The sequence below is a fragment of the Sitophilus oryzae genome, unplaced genomic scaffold (genome assembly GCF_002938485.1).
Source record: "Sitophilus oryzae breed Bouriz unplaced genomic scaffold, Soryzae_2.0 scaffold_1297_pilon_pilon, whole genome shotgun sequence".
Classification (NCBI taxonomy): Eukaryota; Metazoa; Arthropoda; class Insecta; order Coleoptera; family Curculionidae; genus Sitophilus; species Sitophilus oryzae.
In genome coordinates, this window is record NW_022145945.1 from 9,455,270 (window position 1) to 9,479,137 (window position 23,868).

A 23,868-nucleotide genomic window follows, 5' to 3' on the forward strand; every position below is an offset into this window, starting at 1 on the left:
TCTAGTATGGCAAGCTGTACCTTGCTACTCCCAAGGCGTTAAACGCTATATACGGGAGCTATTATTATTAATTTATATTTTCTTCAGTGGGAAAGTACTTATTATCAAAAGAATTATCTAAACTATCTAAAGTGAATGAACCTAAGTTAAGATGTAGGTAATATTTACATTTTAGTTTGTTTAATAAACTGATTTACGATCACCTTGTGTATACAGTTATAAATAAATAAATAAAATTAAACGCTCTGTATATAATCTAGAGTAGGTAAAGCGTGGCATAAGCTAACAACTTACCACTCACGCAAAGATGAGAGGTTAAACACCTGCCTTAAAATAAAAAAGAAATAGTTTAATCCTTATTTATTATTTAATTATGTATAGTCCAGTAAATGAAGGTTGAAACCACGGCCTAATTAGTCGACAGGGACTTTTCAGGCGTATTGTGTACCTTTTGAGAAGTAGTTTTACGGAAAAAAATTGTAACACCGTGCTTGGCTTTGGCTGAAAAAATGGCCCCATGTGGCCCAAAAATCAGTTTTTCGCAAACATCTGCCAAAATATGCAATTTACAAAAATTTTCTTGGAATAAAAAATGAAGCTTTACCTAACCTAATTACCTACGAAAAAGGTCCTTACCATTTTGTACGTAGAATTAGTTGCTTTCGCGATATTCCGCATCGAAAATCCCTGAATTTTCTCTCCAAGTCTTAACGCTCCGAAGATAGATTTTGATAAGCGTATCATTGATTGATAGGACAAATTGTTCAATAACTCGGTTAAAATTTAATATTTCTTGATGATTCAAAGTTCATTTAAAAGGTAGAATCAACAGCAATCACATTTTGGAACTTGTTTGAATTTTGTCATATTTTATAATAATAGAAAAACCGGGCAAACATTCCTTAACCCAAAAATTCTCAGATTTTTACAAACTTTTTCATATTTTCACTAATACCTAATAGCTTATTTGTCAAGGTTTTTTTAAGAGTTGTTCTTAGTTCTTAGAGTCTCTTTAAGCAACTCAGAAAGTTTGAAATATTTGTTTAATCACATTTTAACAATAAAAAAAACAAATATTCGTGAGTGGCTTATTCCGTTTGTTTTGAGGGGATTTCCAGAAAGTGTCGTAAACAAAAAAAAATCGCGTAATTATGAATAGTGGAATTGGTTTCTATTTTACATAAATGGAAAGCTTAAAGGTTTACCTTTCCAGTGGTATTTTTTCCATTTTTTTCCATTTGGCGATCATGAAAATCATCTACATGTCAATTTTCGGCCAATATTGGCGGAAACGCCGTTCTTTGACCCATCAGAGCCATTTTAAACGTTTCCCAGGACCTTACGAAAAAAAGGTCAAGACATTTTTTGTATAGATAATGACCTAAGCTTCATTTTTTATTCCAAGAAAAAATTTGTAAATAATTACATATTTTGACAGATATTTGCAAAAACTGATTTTTGGGCCAGTTGGGGCCATTATTTCGGCCAAAGCTGGCGGTGCTACAAGTTTTCCCCTGAACTACTCCCAAAAGGTACACAATCCACCGAAAAAGTCAAAGTGGGTCTTGGGTCTTTTTTTGTGTCCCTATTTACCAGACTATAAGTATTATGGTAAAGCAGAAAAAGCATTCGCGAAAATAAATAATTTATTTCATCAAAGAGGTTTTACACCAGCTCATTTATTTGGCGAAAAGGATATACAACAGCTCAAAAATATCTATTTTGCATTTATGGTGTATTATAATTTTAGCTGTTCATTAATATGAAGTTAATGATTTATATAATAAAAGTATAAACAAAAAAAAATATATTTTTTTTTTGTATTGATTTAAAATGTGAATCTATTTGTATTAATTTAAAATTTGTTTCACTAAAACCTTTATTATTAAATATAATTATGCTGCATCATTCTGCAAGGTAATTTTGTGTTTGAAATGAGTTACGTTAGTTAATATTCTACAGGGTGGTCCGAACTGTATTCCGGCAATTTCGGCAGCATATTCCGCAGATAAAAATAAGTAAAAAATTTTGTTTGTAAATGTATTCTAAGTTCATAAAATGCTTAGTTTCAGAGATACAGGGTGTATGTTTCATGTTTATTTTGATTTTTTTTCAAATAATTTCTGAAGCATCGTCAATATTTGGATGCAAATTACTTTATGGGAATTTTTTAACATGAGAAATTTGATTTTTTTAACTGGTTTGAGGAGTAATAACTTTTTGTCCATATCTGTATAAAACTACTGAGTAAAAAAATATACATTTATGACGTTTTATACGTAAAAAAAGTATCTTGGTAAAAATCGCTACGACTAATGGTTCTCGAGATATTTGGACCGAAATTATCAATCTGTCATCATTGACATAAATTAAACATGTTGACTAAATAGTTATTAGGCTGAAATGATAAATCTTACTCTTCAAAACAGTTAAAACACATGTAGGTGCCCCCTACAAATACGAGGAATATTGATATCAAATCAAATTTCGCATGCCAAAAAACTCCCAGATACCAATTTTAATCCAAATATTAATGTTACTTCAGAAATTATTTGGACAAAAAAATCGAAATAAAAATGAAACTTCTACACCCTGTATCTCTAAAACTAAGCATTTTAGGACATACCTATACATTTATACAAAATGTTTTACTTATTTTAATCTGCAGAATATGTTGCTTAAGTTTCCGGATTAACAGTTCCAAGATCCGGATCCAAGTTCCGTCCAACAAGAGAAGATTCCCACTGACAACATCCAAAAAATACCAAAAATTCAGCTCAGAATCAAAACAATCACTGTAAATGTCAAGTACCATGTCGTATGACAAACTTTAGTACTTATTTTTTTTTCAGTCAAATAAATTGTCTGGTGTAAAACCGCCATAAAAATAACTCGGCTAGAATATGAATAACATACTCGGCTAGAATATGAACAAAAAGTTTTATGATCAAGCTTACTATGTATGTAACAGAAAAATCATTCAATTGACTGTAAAATTGAATTAAAATTTCTAACTGCCAAAGTTCAAACCAACTCGATCACAAAACCTTTTTAACTCTGTTGCTGTCGATCTGAAGACTTTTAATCACTGGCCACTACGATGTCGTTCTTTATCGATTATATTGTACTAAAAGTTTTTTTATTGTTGTGTACTTACAGATTGAGGTTACATGGACAAAATTTCGGGAAAATCATGCTTAAAACAGAAATGTCCGATTATTTTACCGACTTTTACCGAAAAAAAGCAATCTATTCACCAAAAACGATTTATCAAGAAAAATACAATTTCGTCGCCATGCCTAACTTCAAACTGAATCAAACATGTGACATCAAACGTATTACCTATGAAAGAGATGCTGTTACATTGTTGATAAAAAATAATGCGAGACAATTTTACAATGGAAAGAAAATTAAATTTAGATTAGCGACCTTGGCCGTTTAACAGTAGCTTCGGATTTTGTTCAAATAAAAAGCCGTTATCTGTCTAGATTTCCGTGCTCACTTTTAAACTAATTAATTACAATTTTGTGTTAAGTGTGTGAAAGCAAAATTTATTCCAATATTTTCGATTTTACATAATCAAGTAAAAGCTATATACGTTCGAATGTGTGATATAATTATGCGATCAAATTCAGGTTTTCTAACCACTGCACCAGTTACATGAATAATTATTTTTTATACTACACTCGATAACTGATTACTAAAGAACGGCAAATTGTACGCGAAGCTGTTACAAAAACAAACACGAACAATCAACTGAAAATTCCACAAACAGAAATATATCTTAATCCAGAATAGACTTAAGGGTAACTATCCCCTCGACAAATTTTTTCGACTTTCAACTTCCATTTTTACCTCTAAAATAATACCTCACCGCTAACATAAACACCAACAAACATTATAATATTACAAAAAGAAATAACACCAGCTTATAATGCGAAATTAAACAAATTAAATACAGATTAAGAGGAACTCTTACTGGCACTCTTAATCGCGCTAACATAGGGTTTTACAAGTATCAATAAAACTCTAATTGGCTTAGAATAAACTCTATCGACCCGGGATCGATTTTAATAAATAATGAGGTTACGATATGGTGGATTATTGAAATGTACACGGGCTAAACTCTAGAAAGAAAAAAAATTGGTGTTTTAAATGCGGTAATTAGGTGGGGTCTGTAGAGACGTCCAAAAATATTGTTTTTTAAGTAATTGCTTTTCGGTATTTCTCTAAAAAGCTCCTTGGAGACATAAAAAAAATATATCGAAATTTTGCTGAACTAGAGATGTCAACAAATATCGATATCTAAATACATATCGATACTTTATTTTAAATCCTGACAAATCATGAATTGACCCACATTTAACAGGATTTAACTATTTTTCTTTGAGCTATTAGAACTTTTTTGATTGCAGAACTGCTACTGAAGGTATATACTATATTTGCTACTGAAGCTATATACTGTACCGGGTGCGTCTTAAAAGTAGGTCACTCCTATAACTTTTTTAATTTTTTCAGATAAAAAAACTATATTTGGTACGTTAGTATAGTCGACACTAATTAGGATTGATTGACGTATTCAATTGCTTTTCGTCACTTCCTGTGTCACCGGAACTATAACTTTCGATTTTTAAATAACACCCTCGGTATTATATTATTTTATTCGATAGAAAATGACACTCTGAAAATCAACTTTTGAAATTTTCGCATAATATGGTTTATTTGATATTGTAACATGCGGTTCATAACGACAATTTGACTCGAAATATCAAGTGTGCGGTACCAAATTCTTGGTAAAAAATGCTTTTTCCAAATATGCTAATGAGTGACCCTTGTTCCATTTGAAAAATATTGAGGTATGATTAAAAATACGATTTGGGCATATTTTAATCGGCCAGGACAAGACACGAAAAACATTAGACGATCAAATCTATTTTTCCAAGGCTCATTGATTAAAAATTAGTGTTTCTAACACATCCATGACACTCTAGATTGGAATTTAAAATACGATTTTTTTTAAGCGAAAATGTCAAAAATTGACATATGAGATGTCATTCTATTCAGAGTGTTAATTTCTATTGAATAAAGTAAAAATATACCGAGGGTGCCATTTAAAAATCAAAAGTTGTAGTCATTTCCGGTGAAACAGGAAGTTACCAAAACAATTGAATACGTCGATCAATCCTAATTTATGTCATATAATAACATACCAAATACGCTTTTTCATCTAAAAAAAATAAAAAAATAGGGGTGAGCCACTATTGAGACGCACCCGGTATATTATTTGAAAAGATTTCACAAAAGAAATAAAAATTTGACATTATTTTTTTGGGTGACTGGTTCTATTTAAAAGGATATATCTAGGTAAGCATGGGTGCAAAGCAACAATTACAAAAATCAATTTTAAAGTGCTGAAAATCAAGCTAGTGGAGATAAAAAAAGTCAAATTATTTAAGAGTCATACCCCATTAAAGATGGTTAAAATAAAAAGGTTTAATGTTGACGTTGAAGCCGTTTTCCTAGAAAAATATAAAAATGGGGGGTTTATTGCTATACTTATCATTAACATATTTAAATTATTTATTGATCAAATATCTCACATAAACGGAAAAATATGTCGCATTACCCTGTTTATACCTAGAATTAAGATTCAGATTCTAGACCATAATTAGGGGCCGTCATTTCCTTGACAACTTCTTGATCTTGTCTTGGAAATGATTTTTTGTTTTCAAGACAAGACAAGAAATTACTTCTCAAGATCAAGATTTCTTGAAAAGAAATCAAGAAAATCTTGAAATTTCTTGAAAATATAAAATAAAAAAGAAATACTCATTTACTTAGGTATTTGTATATGAATTCATTAATTGATGGATAAAAAAAATATTAAGCAAAAAATATTTGTTCGAAGCGGCACTTTGTTGGATGTCCAATGTCCAAAGTTGACATAAGTAGGTACGTCCAAAGTCAGATGTCCAAAGTTGGCATACTGTGGGCCAAATTAAATTGGAACCTTTTTTAATGCCTAATAATTTTTTAATTTTTAAATGTTTTTTTTTATAATTTTTTGGATATGTTATGGCCTACGATATTAGAATAAAAAAAACTTTGTAAAGCGGGTCTACTTCAGTGGCATACAGACTTTTTGAATTAAGGTAAAACTTTTAAAATAAAATAAAATAATATATTTTAATGTACGCCTCTGAAGTAGAGTAGCTTTTATCATTGTTGTGTTTTGACTGTTTTTATCTGTAGTAGTATTATCACCGTCATTACTGTCAAAGTCACTAATTAAAGTTCTACGTCCAGGTGTCTGAGGTGGTAGGTATTCTGAACCAGATTCAATTACGAATGGCTCAGATTTGCTGCTCAACGAACCATCACAATCATTCATTTTAATGTTAGATAATAATAATAATTAACAAAATTATGTAAATCTGATGATTTTGGCTAGTGTAGTATAAATAATGAGCCCAAAGTTTTTGAAAACTAGATGCCTGACCCTCGATTTTACGCATAAAGCATAAACATCACATTAATCGAAATTAATAAACGAATTTTAAACGGAAGAAATGGCCAAGACAAGATTTTTTTTTAATTCTTGAAAATATTTCAAGACAAGACAAGATTTCTTGTCTTGCCGATCCATAGCCATAATTATTGTCATATCCAACATTTCAAAAGTACCAATAGTAAGTACCTCTTTAATGAGTTATTATTAAGCATTTCGCTAATACAAATATTGCCTACACCATACAACAAAACGATGTTATTACTTTTAATAATAAATACAACATTAATACATTTTAAGGGCAATGCACTATTGACGCTACAACTACTTAGTTTACACAACTAATAGATGACATACAAAAAAATAGAGAAAATTACAAACAGAAACAGCCGCCACAGCACATAATTTAAATTTTTTCATAGACTTCCACATTCACTTAATAAAAAGGCAACATCCGTCGCGTCGGCTTGGTCTTTAATAAAGAGTTGATAAAATCTCAATATCTTAAATTATACAGGGTGAGTCTTAAATAAGTACAAATATTTTCAAGGCTGGTAGGCTCACCCCTATAACTTTTTTATTTTTTCAGATAAAAAAACGAGATTTGGTATGTTAGTATATGACATAATGGTTGCACCGGAAATTACTACAACTTTTGAACTTATTGAAATGACACCGTCAGTATTTTTTTACTTTATTCGATAGATATAGAAAATGTCACTCTGAATAGAATTACATATCACATGCCAACTTTGGTTGTCAAATCGTACTTTGGTACCGCACACTTTGTATTTCGAGTTAAGTTATCGTTATGAACGGTAGTTACAATTTCAAATAAACCAGATGCGAAAACGTCATTTTCTATCGAATAAAGTAGAAATATACAGATGGTGCCATTTAAAAACCAAAAATTGTAGTCATTTCCGGTGAAACAGGAAGTGACCAAAAACAATTGAATACGTCAATCAATCCTATTTTATATCATATACTAAAATACCAAATCTCGTTGTTTTATCTGAAAAAAATAAAAAAGGTATAGGGGTGAGCCGCTTTTGAGAGGCACCCCACAAAAAAATTGATTTTTCGCTTAAATTTTGAAAACCACTGGATCTTTTCTGTGATTTCTTACTCAAATTTAATCTGCTACCTTTGTTACCATATTGTGAAGATATTATGTTTTTAAAAATTAAAATTTTATTAGAAATTCCAAATTTTCAGTCGTGTTTCTGGGGTCGAAATATACTACCCCTAAAAATATTTGCACAGATTTAAGACTCACCCTGTATAGTCCCTGATTATATCACATTTCTTGTATTTAATGAAAAATATATAAAAGTAGAAAAATAAATATAAATAAATTACTGTTCAGTATGTATAAGAGATTCACCTTAGTACAAAATGTCATCGACCATTATTTTAATATAATTAGGGAATATAAAATATAACATGTACAGTATTACAGAGATTTTATTATTCTTATATATTTTATAGAAATTACAAAATTGAAAACAACCCGAAAACACCACAATATATTTCAAAACAAAAATAAAACATCAAAAACATACCTTTCCAGAAGTCAACACGACACTAACTAGAAAATGCCGAGATGAAACTTTATAAAGAATATAAAAAGAAGATATATATATCAAAATCTAACATATTTTGTATTGCGCACTGCTCTGAACGAAAGCCTGAAAATTGATTCTAAATTAGTTTATACCTCAGGAAAGAATTTAAGACGAAGAATCATAAGAAAAGCAATATACAGGGTGGTCCGAATTGTATTCGGGAAACTTCGGCAGTATATTCTGCAGATAAAAATACGTAAAAAAGTTCGTATAAATGTATGTCCTAAAATGCTTCGTTTCGGAGATACAGGGTGTAGAAGTTTAATTTTTATTTCGATATTAAAGGCCGATATTTCGATGAAAATTGGTGTCTGTGTGTTTTTTCACATGAGAAATTTGATTTTGATGTTAGTATGGCTCCTAACCAGGGTTGTTAAGTAGTTTATGAAGCAAAAAACTACGCCAAAAACTACGCGCAGTTTTTTGTATTGACTACGTCTTAAAATTTTAAAAACTACACAAAAACTACTTTAAAAACTACCTACAAAAAATATAGTAAAACATAAACAATTTAGATTTTAAACAAAAATCAAGCCAAATTCTTATCATGGAAGTATGAAGTTATATTTGTATAAGTTAAACAACATTTTGTTGAAAAAAAGACAATTTTTTTTCAACAAAAGTGTATTTTCTATGAAATACAAAGTAACATTGAACACAAAATAAACTATAAATTCTTATGGAGAAATTCTCCATAGACATTCTCCAGGAGAATATAATATACAACAGTACTGGTATATAAAACATAACACTTCCAACCATTTATAATTACTAAGTATCAAAAATATCACATAATAAGGAACAAATTCACAAAATATAGATTTTTTATTTCTTAAATTGATCAACAAACAAGGTTTTTAGGTTATTTTTTCACTGTTATTTTAAAAAACTACTTTAGTTACATAAACTACACATTTACTACTCGACATTTAAAAAACTACTTGTGACACGTAGTAAATGTAGTTTATTAATTACTACTTGTAGTTTAACAACCCTGCTCCTAACTCGTATGAATAGTAATAACTTTTCGTCTGTACCTGTATTACAATACTTGGCGAAAAAATATATATTTCCATCATACATTACGTAAAAAAGTAACAAGTAAAAGTAAAGATTTCAGTTAACGTCTCCTTTTTGTCAGATGCCAAGGCTAATCTGGACGGAGCCTACTTTGTTTCCGCGGAATCCGAACCGCGGTCCTCGGCCATATCATGGTCAGTGGCCTACTAACTTAGGAAGTGTCTAAATTAACTCTTACTCACGAGATATCCGATCTGATCCGGCCTCGAACCGGCGTGAATAAGCAGTGTGTATCAATAGATTTTACACTTTTCCCTTGGACAACAGCACGATACAGTTTCGAACCGGTCACCCGTCCATCCATCAGTATCGCCTTATGTCGCTTAACTTCGGTGTTCTAATGGGAACCGGTGTTTCAACGTAACTAGGCCGTTGCCTTTTACGTAAAAAAGGTCTCTTGGTAAAAATCGCTAGGAGTAATGGTTCGCAAGATATTGGGAATCAAAATAGTGAATATATGTGCAGACTTGAAATAAATAGGTAATGTTCAAAATCATTATTTGAAAATAAACATCATTTATTGTTATACAGGGTGAATCTTAAATAAGTGCAAATATTTTCAGGGCTGGTAGATCTCGATAAAAAAAACATATTTTCTCTTTACCGGTTTTCAAATAAGTCCAAAAAAAAACGAGATATTTTATTTTAAAAATTTCAAAAAAAAATTATTTTTAGCTTAAATTTTGAGAGCCACTGGATCTTTTCTGTTTTTTTTTGTAAATTTAATCTACTACCTATGTTGCCATATTATCAAGAAATTATGTTTTTAACTAAAAAAACTTCCAAATTTTTTTTCAAATTTATAAAATCAAATAATTCGTTGAAAACTATCGATGAATAAAATTTATTTTATCCACTACTATAAAAAGAACAGTTCGTTTGAGTTCGTAGGAAGTGGAGAACCCAATTTTAGGCGCTAAGAAGGATGGACTAGCCGGACCGCATTCCAACGTTTATAAAAGGTACCACCTTAGGTAAAATAAGGTACAACGTCGCGAGGCACGTTCGTCTCGATTTCCTACATGAAATACGATTCGCGTTTTGCAAACGAGCTACATTTTTAACCTCAAATCAACATTATCTTATGATCTTATAGTGACCTAAGCCCTCCCCCTAAAGACTTGAAGCCCCTAAAAGTCTGTGTCTAGTTGCGCCCCTAATTATAGTTGTACCGTCCTGTATATTATGCAATATAACTTACAAATAAAATAAGAGATTTCTCTCTTCATTGGAATAAGTGCTCTTTCATTACTCATACTCGTATATGTATGCATCTCTTATATAAAGAATCTAATAACGGAAGAAATTGTGTTTTAAAATGTAGCTCGAGACAGAATTTGCCATTTAATATTAAAAGCATCAAATGAAGAGAAAAGAAACCCTTCCAAACAAAATCTTAAATAAATAATATTCCTTTGAAAAATCTAATTAACTTTGATTGATTTTAAAATGCCATATTCGAGATATAGTGCTTCACATAATTTAATATCAAACGCAAACTCGATAAAATAAAAACTATCGAGATTCATTTGCAATAAATTTAAAATACAAAAAATTTGGTCAAGTGCGAGTCGGGCTCGCGCACGAATGGTTCCGTACCATTCATTATCTATACAACATTAGATAGTATATTATTATAAACTTTTTTTCCGATTTAGCTGAAATTTTGAATGCGCGTATAAGTAATTTAAAGAAAAATGAAGAAACACATAAAAATTGTATTAATCAATAATAAATATGTAAAAAGTAAAAATAAATATGCAAAATTTTTAAAAATTAAAAAAAAACGATTAAAAAAAGTCGCCTTGACTAGGATACGGCTCCAACGTCATAGCAGCGTCACAAATTACCTATAACAGATACGAAAGAAAGCGACTGCATCGGAAACCGCTCGGCAAACCCGACACGCCTATTGAGTGGTGTAAATACACCAGTCGTTTAGTCCGGAAACCTATGCTGTGTCGTATTCGCTTGCTGGAATGACATAGTGCGTGGTTATATGTTTCTTTTTAAAAACGCGTGTAGGATTTTTGTTGAACTTTTGAACTATTATTTCTAAGTTTTGGTAATTTGTATATCTTATTTAAAATGGGATGCAAATGTGTTTATTTATAAGGAAAAAAAAAGATATTTATAGTATAAAAAATTAATTTATTTAATAAAATTTAATTAAAAATGTGACAAAATAGTTACCTTTCTATTGGTTCTATAAGACTTTTTTCGACTATATAAATCTTTATTTGTAAACTTTAATACATCAAATATTTTCAATCTAATAAATCATTTAATGATGTAAATAAGAGGAAATTTCTCACATGGGTGGTCAAATTTTATAGTTTTCATTATATCAAACAGCCTCTGAGAAATGTTTTCAACTCAAAATGACTTTAATTATGTTTGACTACATCATTAAAAAGGGTCTTCAAATACATCAATGTGATATTTGTCTAAAATTTGCAAAAGAATCCGAATCTCTGGATACATTATTTATCCATTTAAAAGCCTTTGATCATGAAAGTGGAAAAATTTGTTCATTTTATTTACAGGCTGGGAAAATTATTTATATTAAATTTTGATGAGTTTTGCACTGAAGAAAACATTCAGAGGCTGTTTGATATAATAAAAACTATAGAATTTGACCACCCATGTGAGAAATGTCCTCTTATTTACATCATTAAATTATTTATTAGATTGAAAATATTTTATGCATTAAAGTTTACAAAAAATAAAGATTTATATAGTCGAAAAAAGTCCGATAGAACCAATAGAAATGTAACTATTTTGTCACATCTTTAATTAAATTTTGTTAAATAAATTAATTTTTATACTATAAATATCTTTTTTTTCCTAATCTCCTACGAGCTGATATAATATGACGAGCAATCTATTAAATTACTGTGAGATTATACAGAAAAGTCCACAGACTTCGAGACATAGGAAAATCAAGTCCATTTAGCGTGTGTCCAAATTTTGACAAGTTTTCAAAAATGACAGTTTTGTTTAGACAGGTGAATTTCACCTGACTTCTCGGTGAATGATTTCTTTTTATGGGGATACATAAAATCTAATATTTACGGCCATGAAGAAATTCAAAACTTGGAGCAGTTAAGGCAGAAAATATTTAATGCCTTTGACACTGTCACCCCTGATATGTTATCCAATGTGAGGAGGGGATTTTATGATCGTTTGGTTTAATGCAAGAGGGAGGCACTTTTGAACAATTTTTGTAATTTTTTAAATTTCATTATCCTGTTTTTTTTACCGTTTACCCATTACCTACTTTGACGAACATGGGAAAACGAAGGTCCCTTTCAGGACCACAAATATTTTGATTGAAAAAAATTGGTAACTTTTTGGATTAAAAACAAAAGTTGTTAATATAATACCAATTTAAAAGTGTTTTAGTAGTTTTAATACACACTATGATATAAAATTTATTATAATTATAATGTACATTATTAATACTATTGTTCATTCGAAATGGCATTAAGACCCAATTGCAACAATGATTTAAATTTTTCTTAAAGATAAGTAGAGCTTAGAATGAGCTGTATTTATATTTACTTTAATATTCACCTTAAATGAGGGAATTTGACTGATACAATTTTTGAATTTGAATTGTTTTTAATGATACTAACAATTTTAGTTCAATTTTTAATAAAATTTATTTAATATTAATAGAAATCCAAGAGAATTGAAACCTCTTTTAGCGATTTATAACATTCTCAAATGAATTACAGGTGCCCTTATTTTCTATGAAAATCACACAGCTTTTTTCATAGTCGCTGCAGTTGCTATAGCTATAAAAACTAATTTTTTAAGGTGTGAAAAATTGCGACATGCTAAATGGACTTGATTTTTCGTATGTCTCGAAGTCTGTGGACCTTTTTGTATGCCTCGATAACATATTGGTGCAGATTATTTTCACCCAAACAAATAATAGCCCAAACTATACATTGATGCGGATTGTCTATGAACTCTTTCTGAAGGTCACAGAAACCTGAACGCGTAATTCGGTGTTCTTTCGCATCTGTTAAGGAGGGTCCACATTTAGTAACATGTTATATAACATTGCTATTTAACAAGCTACATGTAACATGTTAAAAAACCGGGAGCCATCCACATTATAGTTTTCGTACTATGAATCGTTTTGGAGAGAAAGAGGTTCAGCTCGCAGCAGCGGCGTGCGTAATTATTTTTAAACAAAGGGAAAGAAAGTCGAGAAAAAAAGCGGTTTTGAGTCCGCCATAGCCTACCAGCAAGATCTAGATACAGATGAACTCAATTAGCTTATCTTTTCAATACTTGCCTCGGCTGTTTCTCGTGGTGTGTTTCTGTCTTTTAAAAACATTAATAACTTAAAAGCAAAAGCAAACCATTTTGAATTATCCACTTCATCTAAACCATGCAGTACCTGATTTGCATTTCTTTTGTTCCCGCTGGAACTGGCCTATCAGATAACGCATTTTTTTCTCAACTTTTTCTGTTTCCAAATACATACTATGAAATAAAAATCGCTGTCATTTTATATGGAAAATTATATGGGGAATGTCATCGATCGTCATATCCAAGCCAACTGGACGGGAGGCCGACGGGACGCAGTTTTTTTTCGATCATACGTTATTATTGACTAGTAAATAAACAAACCCCAAGCTACACCAATTCTGTCGCGCACGTCCCTGAAAATATGAGCGGTTAAACTAGAAATTTAGCAAGTGTGGACGCGTTGTTTCATGTTACAATAGCAATGTTGTACAACATCTTTTGATCTTTACCGACTACAAATGGATAACATCTAACAAGTTATATAGCATCGAAATTTGCTAAATATAACTAAAAAATATGTAACATGTTATATAACTTTGCTATATAGCAGTGTTATATAGCAAGTGTGGACCGTCCTTTATAGGTAATTTGTGGCAGCGTAAAGTCCTAACGCTTTAAACCACGCAACCACCGAGGACTTCAAACTTGAAAGATTCTATGTAAAATTCTTACTTAAAAGATAATGTTTAGTGAAAGTACTTTTTTATTTATAAACATTTATTTAATTCTGTTTTTAGTATTTGTTCTTATAGCGGGCGGCAACATATGTAGATACATTATCTGTAAAAATTTTAACTGTCTAGCTATAACGGTTCATAAGATAGACCTTTGTGACAGACGGACGGACAGCGAAGTCTTTTAGTAATAGGGTTCCCGTTTTTACCTTTTGGATACGGAACCCTAAAAATGGAGGGTATTTTGTGAGGTCAGGGGTCGGGTAAAGCGGGTGTGTGGCCGAAGGAAAGATATATTACATTTCAAAATTCTGCCTAAGGCTTAGCCCGATCCTGTCGTGCTAAGCCACACCCAAAATTCCATACACATGGGCTTTGATTAAGGCTTGATTAAGGTATGCAGAGCTTCAGCATTTGCCATAAAATAGCGAGCAATTTGTTACAAAACCATATAAATTAGATATCATTGTAATCACAAAACTTCAATCAATTTTCGTATTGTAACGGAATTTTAAAGAAAATTTAGTCCAAACATAAGGAATATTTTGTTGATGTTTGGCCATTAAAATCTTAAAATTAAAGAAGTTGTCTAAAAATGTGTTACAATACGGATATGGTATAATCCTTTATCTTTAATTTCCTTCTTCATTTGTGTAATAATACCTAGACAGTTTTGCATAAAACGTTAAATGCCGAATGCTTAATATGCTACCTTTTCGGACTAGTGAAATGGACTCTTAAAAAATACTTTTGTTTCTGAAAGAGAGAAGAAAGTAGTTAGCAAATTTGTGAATGTAATTCGGGTCTATATTTTCCTACAGCTTTGATAGCTGAAGCAATCTTTATATGAAATAAAATAAACCATTAAAACCTCGATAATTACCTCGTTAATTTTCAAACTTAACAACACAATTTTGCAGGCCTAAAATTAGTTAATATAAACAGCCTCCCTATCGAAACACTCGACGAAGGATACCAGTTACTTTAGTATAGAACGCAAGCAATAAAATTCAGATTATTTGTACGAAAAAACTTTAGCATACCGTTTGCTTTTTCTCGCTTGGAGAAAAATAGGCCACCGCATATTTTTGCATTCGATATTTTTATTCCTCCATCAAACCCGATATAATAAAAACGTCTGTTCTAAGGCTTTTTGTTTCAGAAGAATGTCTTCAATTATATTAATGTAGTCCAACTGTAAACAAGTATATTTCAGTCAACCGTAAATTCTTTAAAAATTAAATTTATTACTTTAATAAAGGTTTTTACAGCAATCTGCTGGGTTCACGAATTGGAATTCATAGATAGCCAAAGTAGCCAAGTAAAATGTTTAAAATATATTACTGTGTTTTAGTGTACGTTCATATTTATTTTTTTCATAATCCTAATCCAAATTATAATTATGTACCATAAGATAAAAAAAATGGCGTCAGTGATGGCTATGAAATAAAGATCGCTGTTATTTTATATAGGGTGAGTCTTAAATAAGTGCAAATATTTTCAGGGGTGGTATATTTCGACCCCAGAAACACATCTATGAGGGTTTTTTCGCAAAAAAGATGAAATGATCATTGTCGAATCGATTGAAAATCGTGCATTTTCTTTTAAATTTCCCTGTATATTTTTCGAAAACTTTTTGGAACTGCCTGTTAACCGCAAATTTTCCCCCACGGTATAATTTCTCAGTCTCTGATATTACCATAGTTACGGCTTTACTCTATGGTTACGGCACTAAAAGGGATGCAAATACAGAGAAGTCTCTACCAGCCCTGAAAATATTTGCACTTTTTAAGACTCACCCTGTATATAAAATTAAATGGGGAATACCATTGATGTTCATTTGCAAGTCTTGCTCGCCGTTTTTTTTTTCGACCATACGGTACTATATGTCAGATTTTTAAGAAAATTAAACAAATAAAAAATAAAACAAAAATACAGGGTGGCGCCTCTCATATACCGCGGAGGCTCCAAGGAGAACGACAGCTTGTATTGAAATGAAATTTTATGAGCATATGTAGGTTAATACAGAGCATTTTTTAAAAATATAGAGAGTTCTACAGGGTGTCCCCAAAAAAAAGTTACATATCAAAGTTGTGTTTTTTGTAATGGAACACCCTATATATTAATTGATTTTCGGATTCTGGGAGAAAAATAAAGGTAAGTTATATAAGAGAAGTATATGACTAAAATGTAAGGTTTTTGACATATTTAACATTTTCTAGAAATAAAGAACAATTTTTAAATTACAATAAAAGCTACCTAAATTGGAATTTACCCGGTATAGCATAATATGTAGTTAAATTAACTATTGTACTTTAAATCAAATTAAAACTTAATCCAAAAAGTTATACAGGGTGAGACAAAATTAATATTAAACATTGGTCACATTTAAAAGCATGTAACTCTGTTATTTTAAATGGAACACCCAGTATATTATTCCGATCTTCAATGGAGAATTCATGTCTCTTTAAAATACTATTAGGGTTGCCTACCCCTCAGACAAAGATTTTCCTAGATATTTTCATTTACATGATTTAATCTGAGTAGACCTTTATTATTTGATAAAATCTAGGTGGCTGTGATATGTCTGACGTTACTTCAACATAGCTGTCTAATTATTCCAACTTTAACAACTAGTTATCATTTTGTGTCAGTTAAAACAAAAAAAATTCTCAGAAATTTTCCGAAAATGCAAACTTATTCTACATCAGAGAGAATTGATGTAATTCTATTAGTTTCAAAGTCTAATTTCAAAAGTCTAATATTTAATGCAATCTAGAGATTTTAGGAGGGAGAGGCCATGGGTCCTCCCTCTGTATCCGCCACTGGACAACGGAGATAACAAATAATACGAAAGTTATATAATTTTCTTCATAAAACAAATGGTTCTGTCGACTTTATTAAAATCCTGGAACAAATTATTAGATCACCGTGTATATGTACTTATATCGAATATTATCTTTTATTCTGTTATGCATGCAAATTTATTCATGCATGTAGGAATTTATAGATTAAATATATGGTAACACTGGACTGGTCAGTTACACATAGTTTATTAGGTCTGTCGTTTCAAATTCATATTAATACACATTCAGTATCAAAAGTGTGCGGATTTAATATCCTATTTTAACGACATTCATTAATAATACTATTAAAATAATCAACAATCAAGAACAACTTTTTTGTAATGTTTAAATGCCAAAAAAATTAAGAAATTAAAGTCACAAGTAGAAATATAACGTACTTTCAATGACTTTTTTATATACAATACTCTAATTTTCAATGCGTTCTCCACAGCTTATTTACTACCAGCTGGTCCACGCTCAGAATCCAACATGGTAGTAGATTTTGACTTTTTACTTCAAATTTAATAGTTTGTTTTTAAACATGTGCGTTTGACTTCTCTATTTCTTTTTTACTTCACAATGTAAGTAGATATTAGAGAATAACAGTAGACGTGCACCGAATAAGATAAAAATATATTGTTAAGGTCAAGGTGTATTACTGGTTGCATAACCGCAACGGTGCATTGAGGAACCTGGCGAATTCGACAGAAAGTAAAAGAAAATTACAGAATTCTTTAGAAAATTCCAGAAACCATCGCCAGGGGGTATATAAGGCCCGCGCTTTGACAGTTGGAGCAGTCTGAAGATAGTCTGAAGTTTGATAATACCGCGAAATACCGTTAGAGTAATAGTAGTTGCATAAGTTGTGTTGTAAATAGTATAAGTTGTGTATACAGAGTGAAACAAATAAATTCGTTAAGTATTTTATCGTGAGTTTAAATAGTGGACCCACGGAATCCGTAACAATATTTTTTTTTTGAAAACGAAAAATACCTATATTATAGCGGGTGCGTCTCAAAAGTGGCTCACCCCTTTACGACATAAATTAGGATTGATTGACGTATTCAATTGTTTTTGGTTGCTTCCTGTTTCACCGAAAGTCAATAAAATTTTGGATTTTTAAATGGTTTCCTTGGTATATTTCTACTTTATTCGATAGAAAATGATACTGAGTAGAATGACATATCATAGGTCAACTTTTGACATTTTCACGTAAAAAATCGTATTTCGATCTAGAGTGTCATGACTGTGTTAAAAACACTAATTTTTAATCAGAAAGCCTTGGCAAAATAGAACTGATCGTCTAATCTTTTTCGTGTCTTGTCCTGGCCGGTTAAAAAATGCCCAAAACGTATTTTTAATCATATCTCAATTTTTCAAATGGAACAAGGGTATATTTGGAAAATTCATTTTTTACGAATAATTTGGTACCACATACTTGGTATTTTAAGTCAAATTGTCGTTATGAATCGCATGGTACAATGTCAAATAAACCAAATGTCAAAAGTTGACATATAATATGTCATTCTATTCAGAGTTATTTTTTTTTTACTTTATTCGACAGAAAATGACTCTGTCGAATACAGTAAAAAAAAATATGGAGAATGTCATTTTAAAATCATAAGTTCTAGCCATTTCCGGTCAAACAGGAAGTAGCCAAAAACAATTGAATCCGTCAATCAATCCTAATTTTTGTCATATTCTAACATAGCAAATCTCATTTTTTTAAGTGAAACAAGAAAAATGTTATAGGGGTGAGCCACTTCTGAGACGCACCCGGTATATTTTTGAAAAAAGTCACAAGGTAGAAGAACTTATCGCTGGTTCTATACTGGTAAACAGGTTGGCTTGTATATCAAGAAACATTTAACGTTAAAGATAAAAAAAAGTTTTTTTTAAATGTTCAAATTTATGTTAGTGGATTCTACAGTGGTAGTACCACGGTCTTTAGTATTTATTTGTAGTAATCTACATATTAAAATGTATTACTGTGGTACATCACCATTTTCTGATTCAGTAGCGAAATACCCAGCATTCCAAGTCACTTTAATTTCGTCTGGTACTATATCCAGTGCAAAATAACGATTTTCTCCCCTAGTAAACTAGTTCTTACCCTTCATCCGAATCCTTCGCAATCAACATAATCCTTTCTCAAGCAACACAATTCACACAAACCGCCAATTTAAAAAAATCGCACAAAGGGTCAATTGGGCACTCTATCGACGCGACTGGACATTAGAGAAACGGTCGTTCTCACGGTCAAAGACGCGGTACAACCATCAACCTATAGCAGTAGACTGAAGCCGAAGGGGTCGCGACAGGCCAGGCGAAGTGAGAACCGGCCCCGGGGCTCCGTGGAACCGCAGCAGGAGTACCACGACAAACTGGTACTCCGAGTCGAAGCTAGGGATGGCAACAGTATATCGATGTTTTAAATATATCGATATATTACAGGGTTATTCACAGGAAAGTCTCCTATTAGACATTCATGGAGAATCTATACTAATATACAGGGTGTCCCAGAAATAAGTGCAAATATTTTAAGGGGTGGTAGATCTCGACAAAAGAAACATATTTTCTCTTTGTCGTTTTTCAAATAAGTCCAAAATAACGGAGTTATTGTACTTAGAAAATTTCAGCAAAAAATATTTTTTTTTGAGAACCACTGGATCTTTTCTGGATTTTCTTTCTTGTAAATTTAAAATAATACCTATGTTGCCATATTATCAAGAAATTAATTTTTTTTACTAAAAACTAAAAAATGCGAAACAATGCCAAGAAAATGTACAATTATTTGCCTTCGAATATCAAGTCACTTTCATTCTTTCCCGCATTTCGCAAAGCTCTGAAATCATACTTACTGGAGAGAGCCCTATATGCGGTAAACGACATTTTTGTTGATGTTTAATGAACGATTTTGAATTTTAAAATTTTGATCATCTCACACACTGGTTAAAGGTCTAGTATTTAATATTTTGTAACTCTTGATTTTATGATATATAACATGACCAGTTTTTTTCCATTTACAGTTTTCCTTTTGGAAAATTTTCTAGATACGCCTGTGTTCTGCAATGTCCATATATGTTTTATTTGGAATTTTATGACGTAAATTTTTTTGAATTGATTTGTATTTTATGACATTTTTTTTTATTATTTGTATATTTGTTTTTGCGCTTTTTTGTTTTGTGAATGCTTTGTCGATGAAGCTGTTTTGGCTTTTTATCACGATCCTGCTTAAAGCGCTTGACGTAAAAAGCTGATTTTTGTAAAACAGATTGGCTTTAGGGTGTAGAGGTTCGATAAGAAGGGATTTTTCGAAACTCGAATTCTAAGGGGGTGAAACTATCCCTCAAATATTAAAATATTTTTTATTTAAAAACCGGTGAGTTTTTCGGAAAAACTCTTAAACACGTATATTTTATTTTGTTGTTTTACATATTTTAAGATTTTTTATAAATTTATACAGGGTGTTTCATAAAATATGACCATTGAGTAATCACGATTCTGAGCTTTAAACTGCTTGACGTTTAAAGCTGATTTTTGGCAAACGGATTGACTGTGGGGTGTAGAGGTTCGATAATGAGGGGTTTCTCGAATCTCAAATTCCAAGAGGGTGAAAACGCCCCTCAAATATCACAATATTTGTCATTTAAAAAACGGTTAGTCTTTCGGGAAAACGCTTGGACAAGCATAATTTATTTGGTTTTTTTACATATTTTGAAATTTTTTAAAAAATCATACAGGGTGTTCCAAAAAGTTGGGTAATTTCTTAACCACGATTCTGCTTAAACTGCTTGACGTAAAAAGCTTATTTTTGGCAAACAGATTTTTCAAAAGTCAAATTCCAACGAGATGATACAAAAAATTTGATTCCCTCAAATATTACCAAGTTATATAATAATATCGCCATATTGTTTTTTTCTCATGCTGACATAAATGTGAGAAAATTTTATCCAGTTTGTATGTTAATTGAAATTCTTGCTTTGCTTTATCATCATCATTACAAATGATTAATTCGACGCGAACGAAGTCGCTGGTACACACTAGTTACTTATAAAAGTGTAATTACTTGTAAAAGATAAAAAATAGTGATGAGCAAGACCAGTCTTGGTTTTGCACAAAAAGCAAAACCTAGACAAAGGCTAGCATCTGATCTACAACACATTAGACCAAGTAAGAAAGAATCTTGCGGTCTTACATTTTTTTCACCTTTATATGGCATAAGAAATTACTTATTCAAAATTATTGTTTTAATTTATCACAAATGGCGTTTTCTCGACAAATACAGAAAATTTTAAAGACATTCCGATTCATTATAATACAGGATTCGGCAATAGTGCGTCGGGCATCTGTAGCTCCTATAATAAAAAAACTTTTTTTGGATTTGTTTTTAATAAATAAATAAAATATATATTTTTCAGCCTTTCTTAAAAAAAATATTAAAAATACAAGAACTACTGTTCTGAAGTCAAAACTATTCTAGATATTTACTTTACATGGTCTGTACTTTGCTATAAATATGGTAATCGTAAATCATACAGGATGTTCAAAATTCTACGCCAAACTTTCTAAGATATAAAATCTAAGATATAAAATCTTTTTCTAAGATATAAAATTTTTCTTCATTTTTTTAATGGAACACCATGTAGGTATATTATTTTTTCAATAGATGGAGAATTAAAAAATGAACATTTTTTGTATTTAGGGTATTTCAACATTTTTAACGGTTTAGAAGATTGGCGGTTTTATTATTTTCCACAGTAAATTTTTATCAAAGCCATCCAATGATTTTCCTCTCTCGTATTTTACCGTTGAAAGCCATATGAAATAATACTGCCTTTATCTACGAAACCATTAAAAATTTTGAAATAATTTAAATACAAAAAATTGTAATTTTTTAACGCTCCATCTAATAAAAAATAATATACAGGGTGTTCCATTAAAAAAAATCATCCAGATCCACTTTTTTGAACCGTCCTGAAAAAGTTAAAATATTTTCCTGAAATACTTCCTCGTACATACTTTAGGTTTGCACTTAAACAAAATTCTCAAGTTTTTTTTTATTCTAGGAGCTACAGATGCCCGACGCACTATTTCCGAACCCTGTATATCGATATTGAAAAATAAAAAAACTTTCGTCTGTCAAATATTCTAATAATTTCTTTCTTAAAGATGCTTAAAGATATGTAGAAAGTGCCTCTAGTAAAAATCTAATAAAAAATACAAGACTTGCAATAGTTTAGCAGTAAGATCAAAATCAAGACAACAAGACAAGACTATAACTGCAAGACAAAGACCAAGACCAAGGAAGTCTTGCTCTTGGTCTTACATTTGCTCTCCACCAGCAAAAATCTTAAATTTAGTTGCTTATATGAACGAACCTGAGCTAGAAAGGAATAGGAAATCCCATGCAAATTCACAACCAAACCAAAAGTGGCTCACCCCCTATAACTTTTTTATTTTTTCAAATAAAAAAAACGAGATTTGATTTGTTAGTATATGACATAAAATAAGATTGATTGAGATATTCAATTGTTTTTGGTTACTTCCTGTTACACCGGAAATAACTACAACTTTTGATTTTTAAATGAATTTTAAAGATCCCTATCCTGTTTTATGAAAAATTATATGGCGAATTCTATTCTATTCAGAATTTGGGAGTATCGACGTATCATTTTGCTTATATTACCAATAGTTAGATGTATCGATTTTTACCATCCATATCAAAGTTCTTTTACTTTACTAGTACTGACCGCAATTTCAATTGCGGAGAACGTATGCACATATCTCAAGAACTATTAAATGTCTTTTATATATCTATTATAGGGATTAATTGAATCTGTCATAGAAGCTATTTTTAAAACAGTAATATACAGAATAATAGAAAAAAAAAACCGTCAAAGACAGCAAAATAAAATAAGAATTGTACGATACCACAATAAGCAGTCAATCTCAAGACACTGATATATAAATTGTCAAACTTTACAATTACTGTGAATGCTTCAAATATTATGTTTATATTTGGTTTATATTACTTTTAGTGAAGTGAAACTTCTTTACGCGGCTTAGAGAAAATCGTCCGGTTTAAATGAAATTTGGTATGCCGATATATTGGACCAAGGTCAACTTGACTGTGTACGACACGTGTCACTGTGACAATTTTGACGTAAGAGACGTCAAAAATTGATGTCGTCCGATCGCGACTAAATTTGATGGGTAGGCTATGTGGGCGACGGTGAACACGGTCCCACTAGACAAAGTCGGATACAACGTTGCATTTACATCTTCATCAGGGTGGGACTAAGAATTTAATATTGAAGGAAAAATGTGTGTCAATTTCGGCATAATTGGGAACGGGCTACAGGATGACGCTCTTGGGGTTTCAAACCGATCGAGCCTTTAAATGGACGAAATCGACAAAATGTTTCTTAATTATGGGTGGATTGGAACCAAACTAGGCACGTGGATAGAGGTACCAGAATGGAATCCGGACGGACAGACAGACAGACGGAAGTAAGAAGTTTCACTTCAAATATGCGCACATAGGACACACACAATTTTTTTTACTATGTAAATGCCATATAAATTTTTCTCAAACTTATTCCTAATACAAAAATACCATGTCATATTAAATATTAAATACCAAGTGAATTTTTGAAATACATTAAACTGTTTTTAGTATAAATTTTCGACACTTTTAAAGCCATCATAAAATTATAAGATATTGAATTATCACTATTTTTAATTGAAAGCGAAATTGAAAGTAAATTCATATCACAAATGACATTTTTGCAAAACACAAAATG

At 31.0% G+C, this 23,868-nt stretch overlaps 1 protein-coding gene across 5 annotated transcripts in view; it reads right to left on the reverse strand.

Annotated features, from left to right (window-relative positions):
* The window catches only part of LOC115874725 (protein kinase C and casein kinase substrate in neurons protein 1), a 65,675-nt gene that overhangs the window by 38,958 nt on the left and 2,849 nt on the right, over positions 1–23,868 (reverse strand). For 2 of the 5 annotated variants that reach the window (XM_030889983.1, XM_030889982.1), the window contains exons 1-2: positions 3,158–3,210; positions 295–327 (exon numbers count right to left, since the gene is read on the reverse strand). The exons of 1 other annotated variant lie outside the window; for it this stretch is intronic. In XM_030889983.1, coding sequence (XP_030745843.1) covers positions 295–327; positions 3,158–3,195 — 71 coding nt within the window. In that variant the 5' untranslated portion in view covers positions 3,196–3,210. Of the gene's footprint in view, positions 1–294; positions 328–3,157; positions 3,211–19,175; positions 19,405–23,868 lie in introns of those variants that run through there. 2 more of the 5 variants (XM_030889985.1, XM_030889984.1) reach the window with 2 other exon arrangements.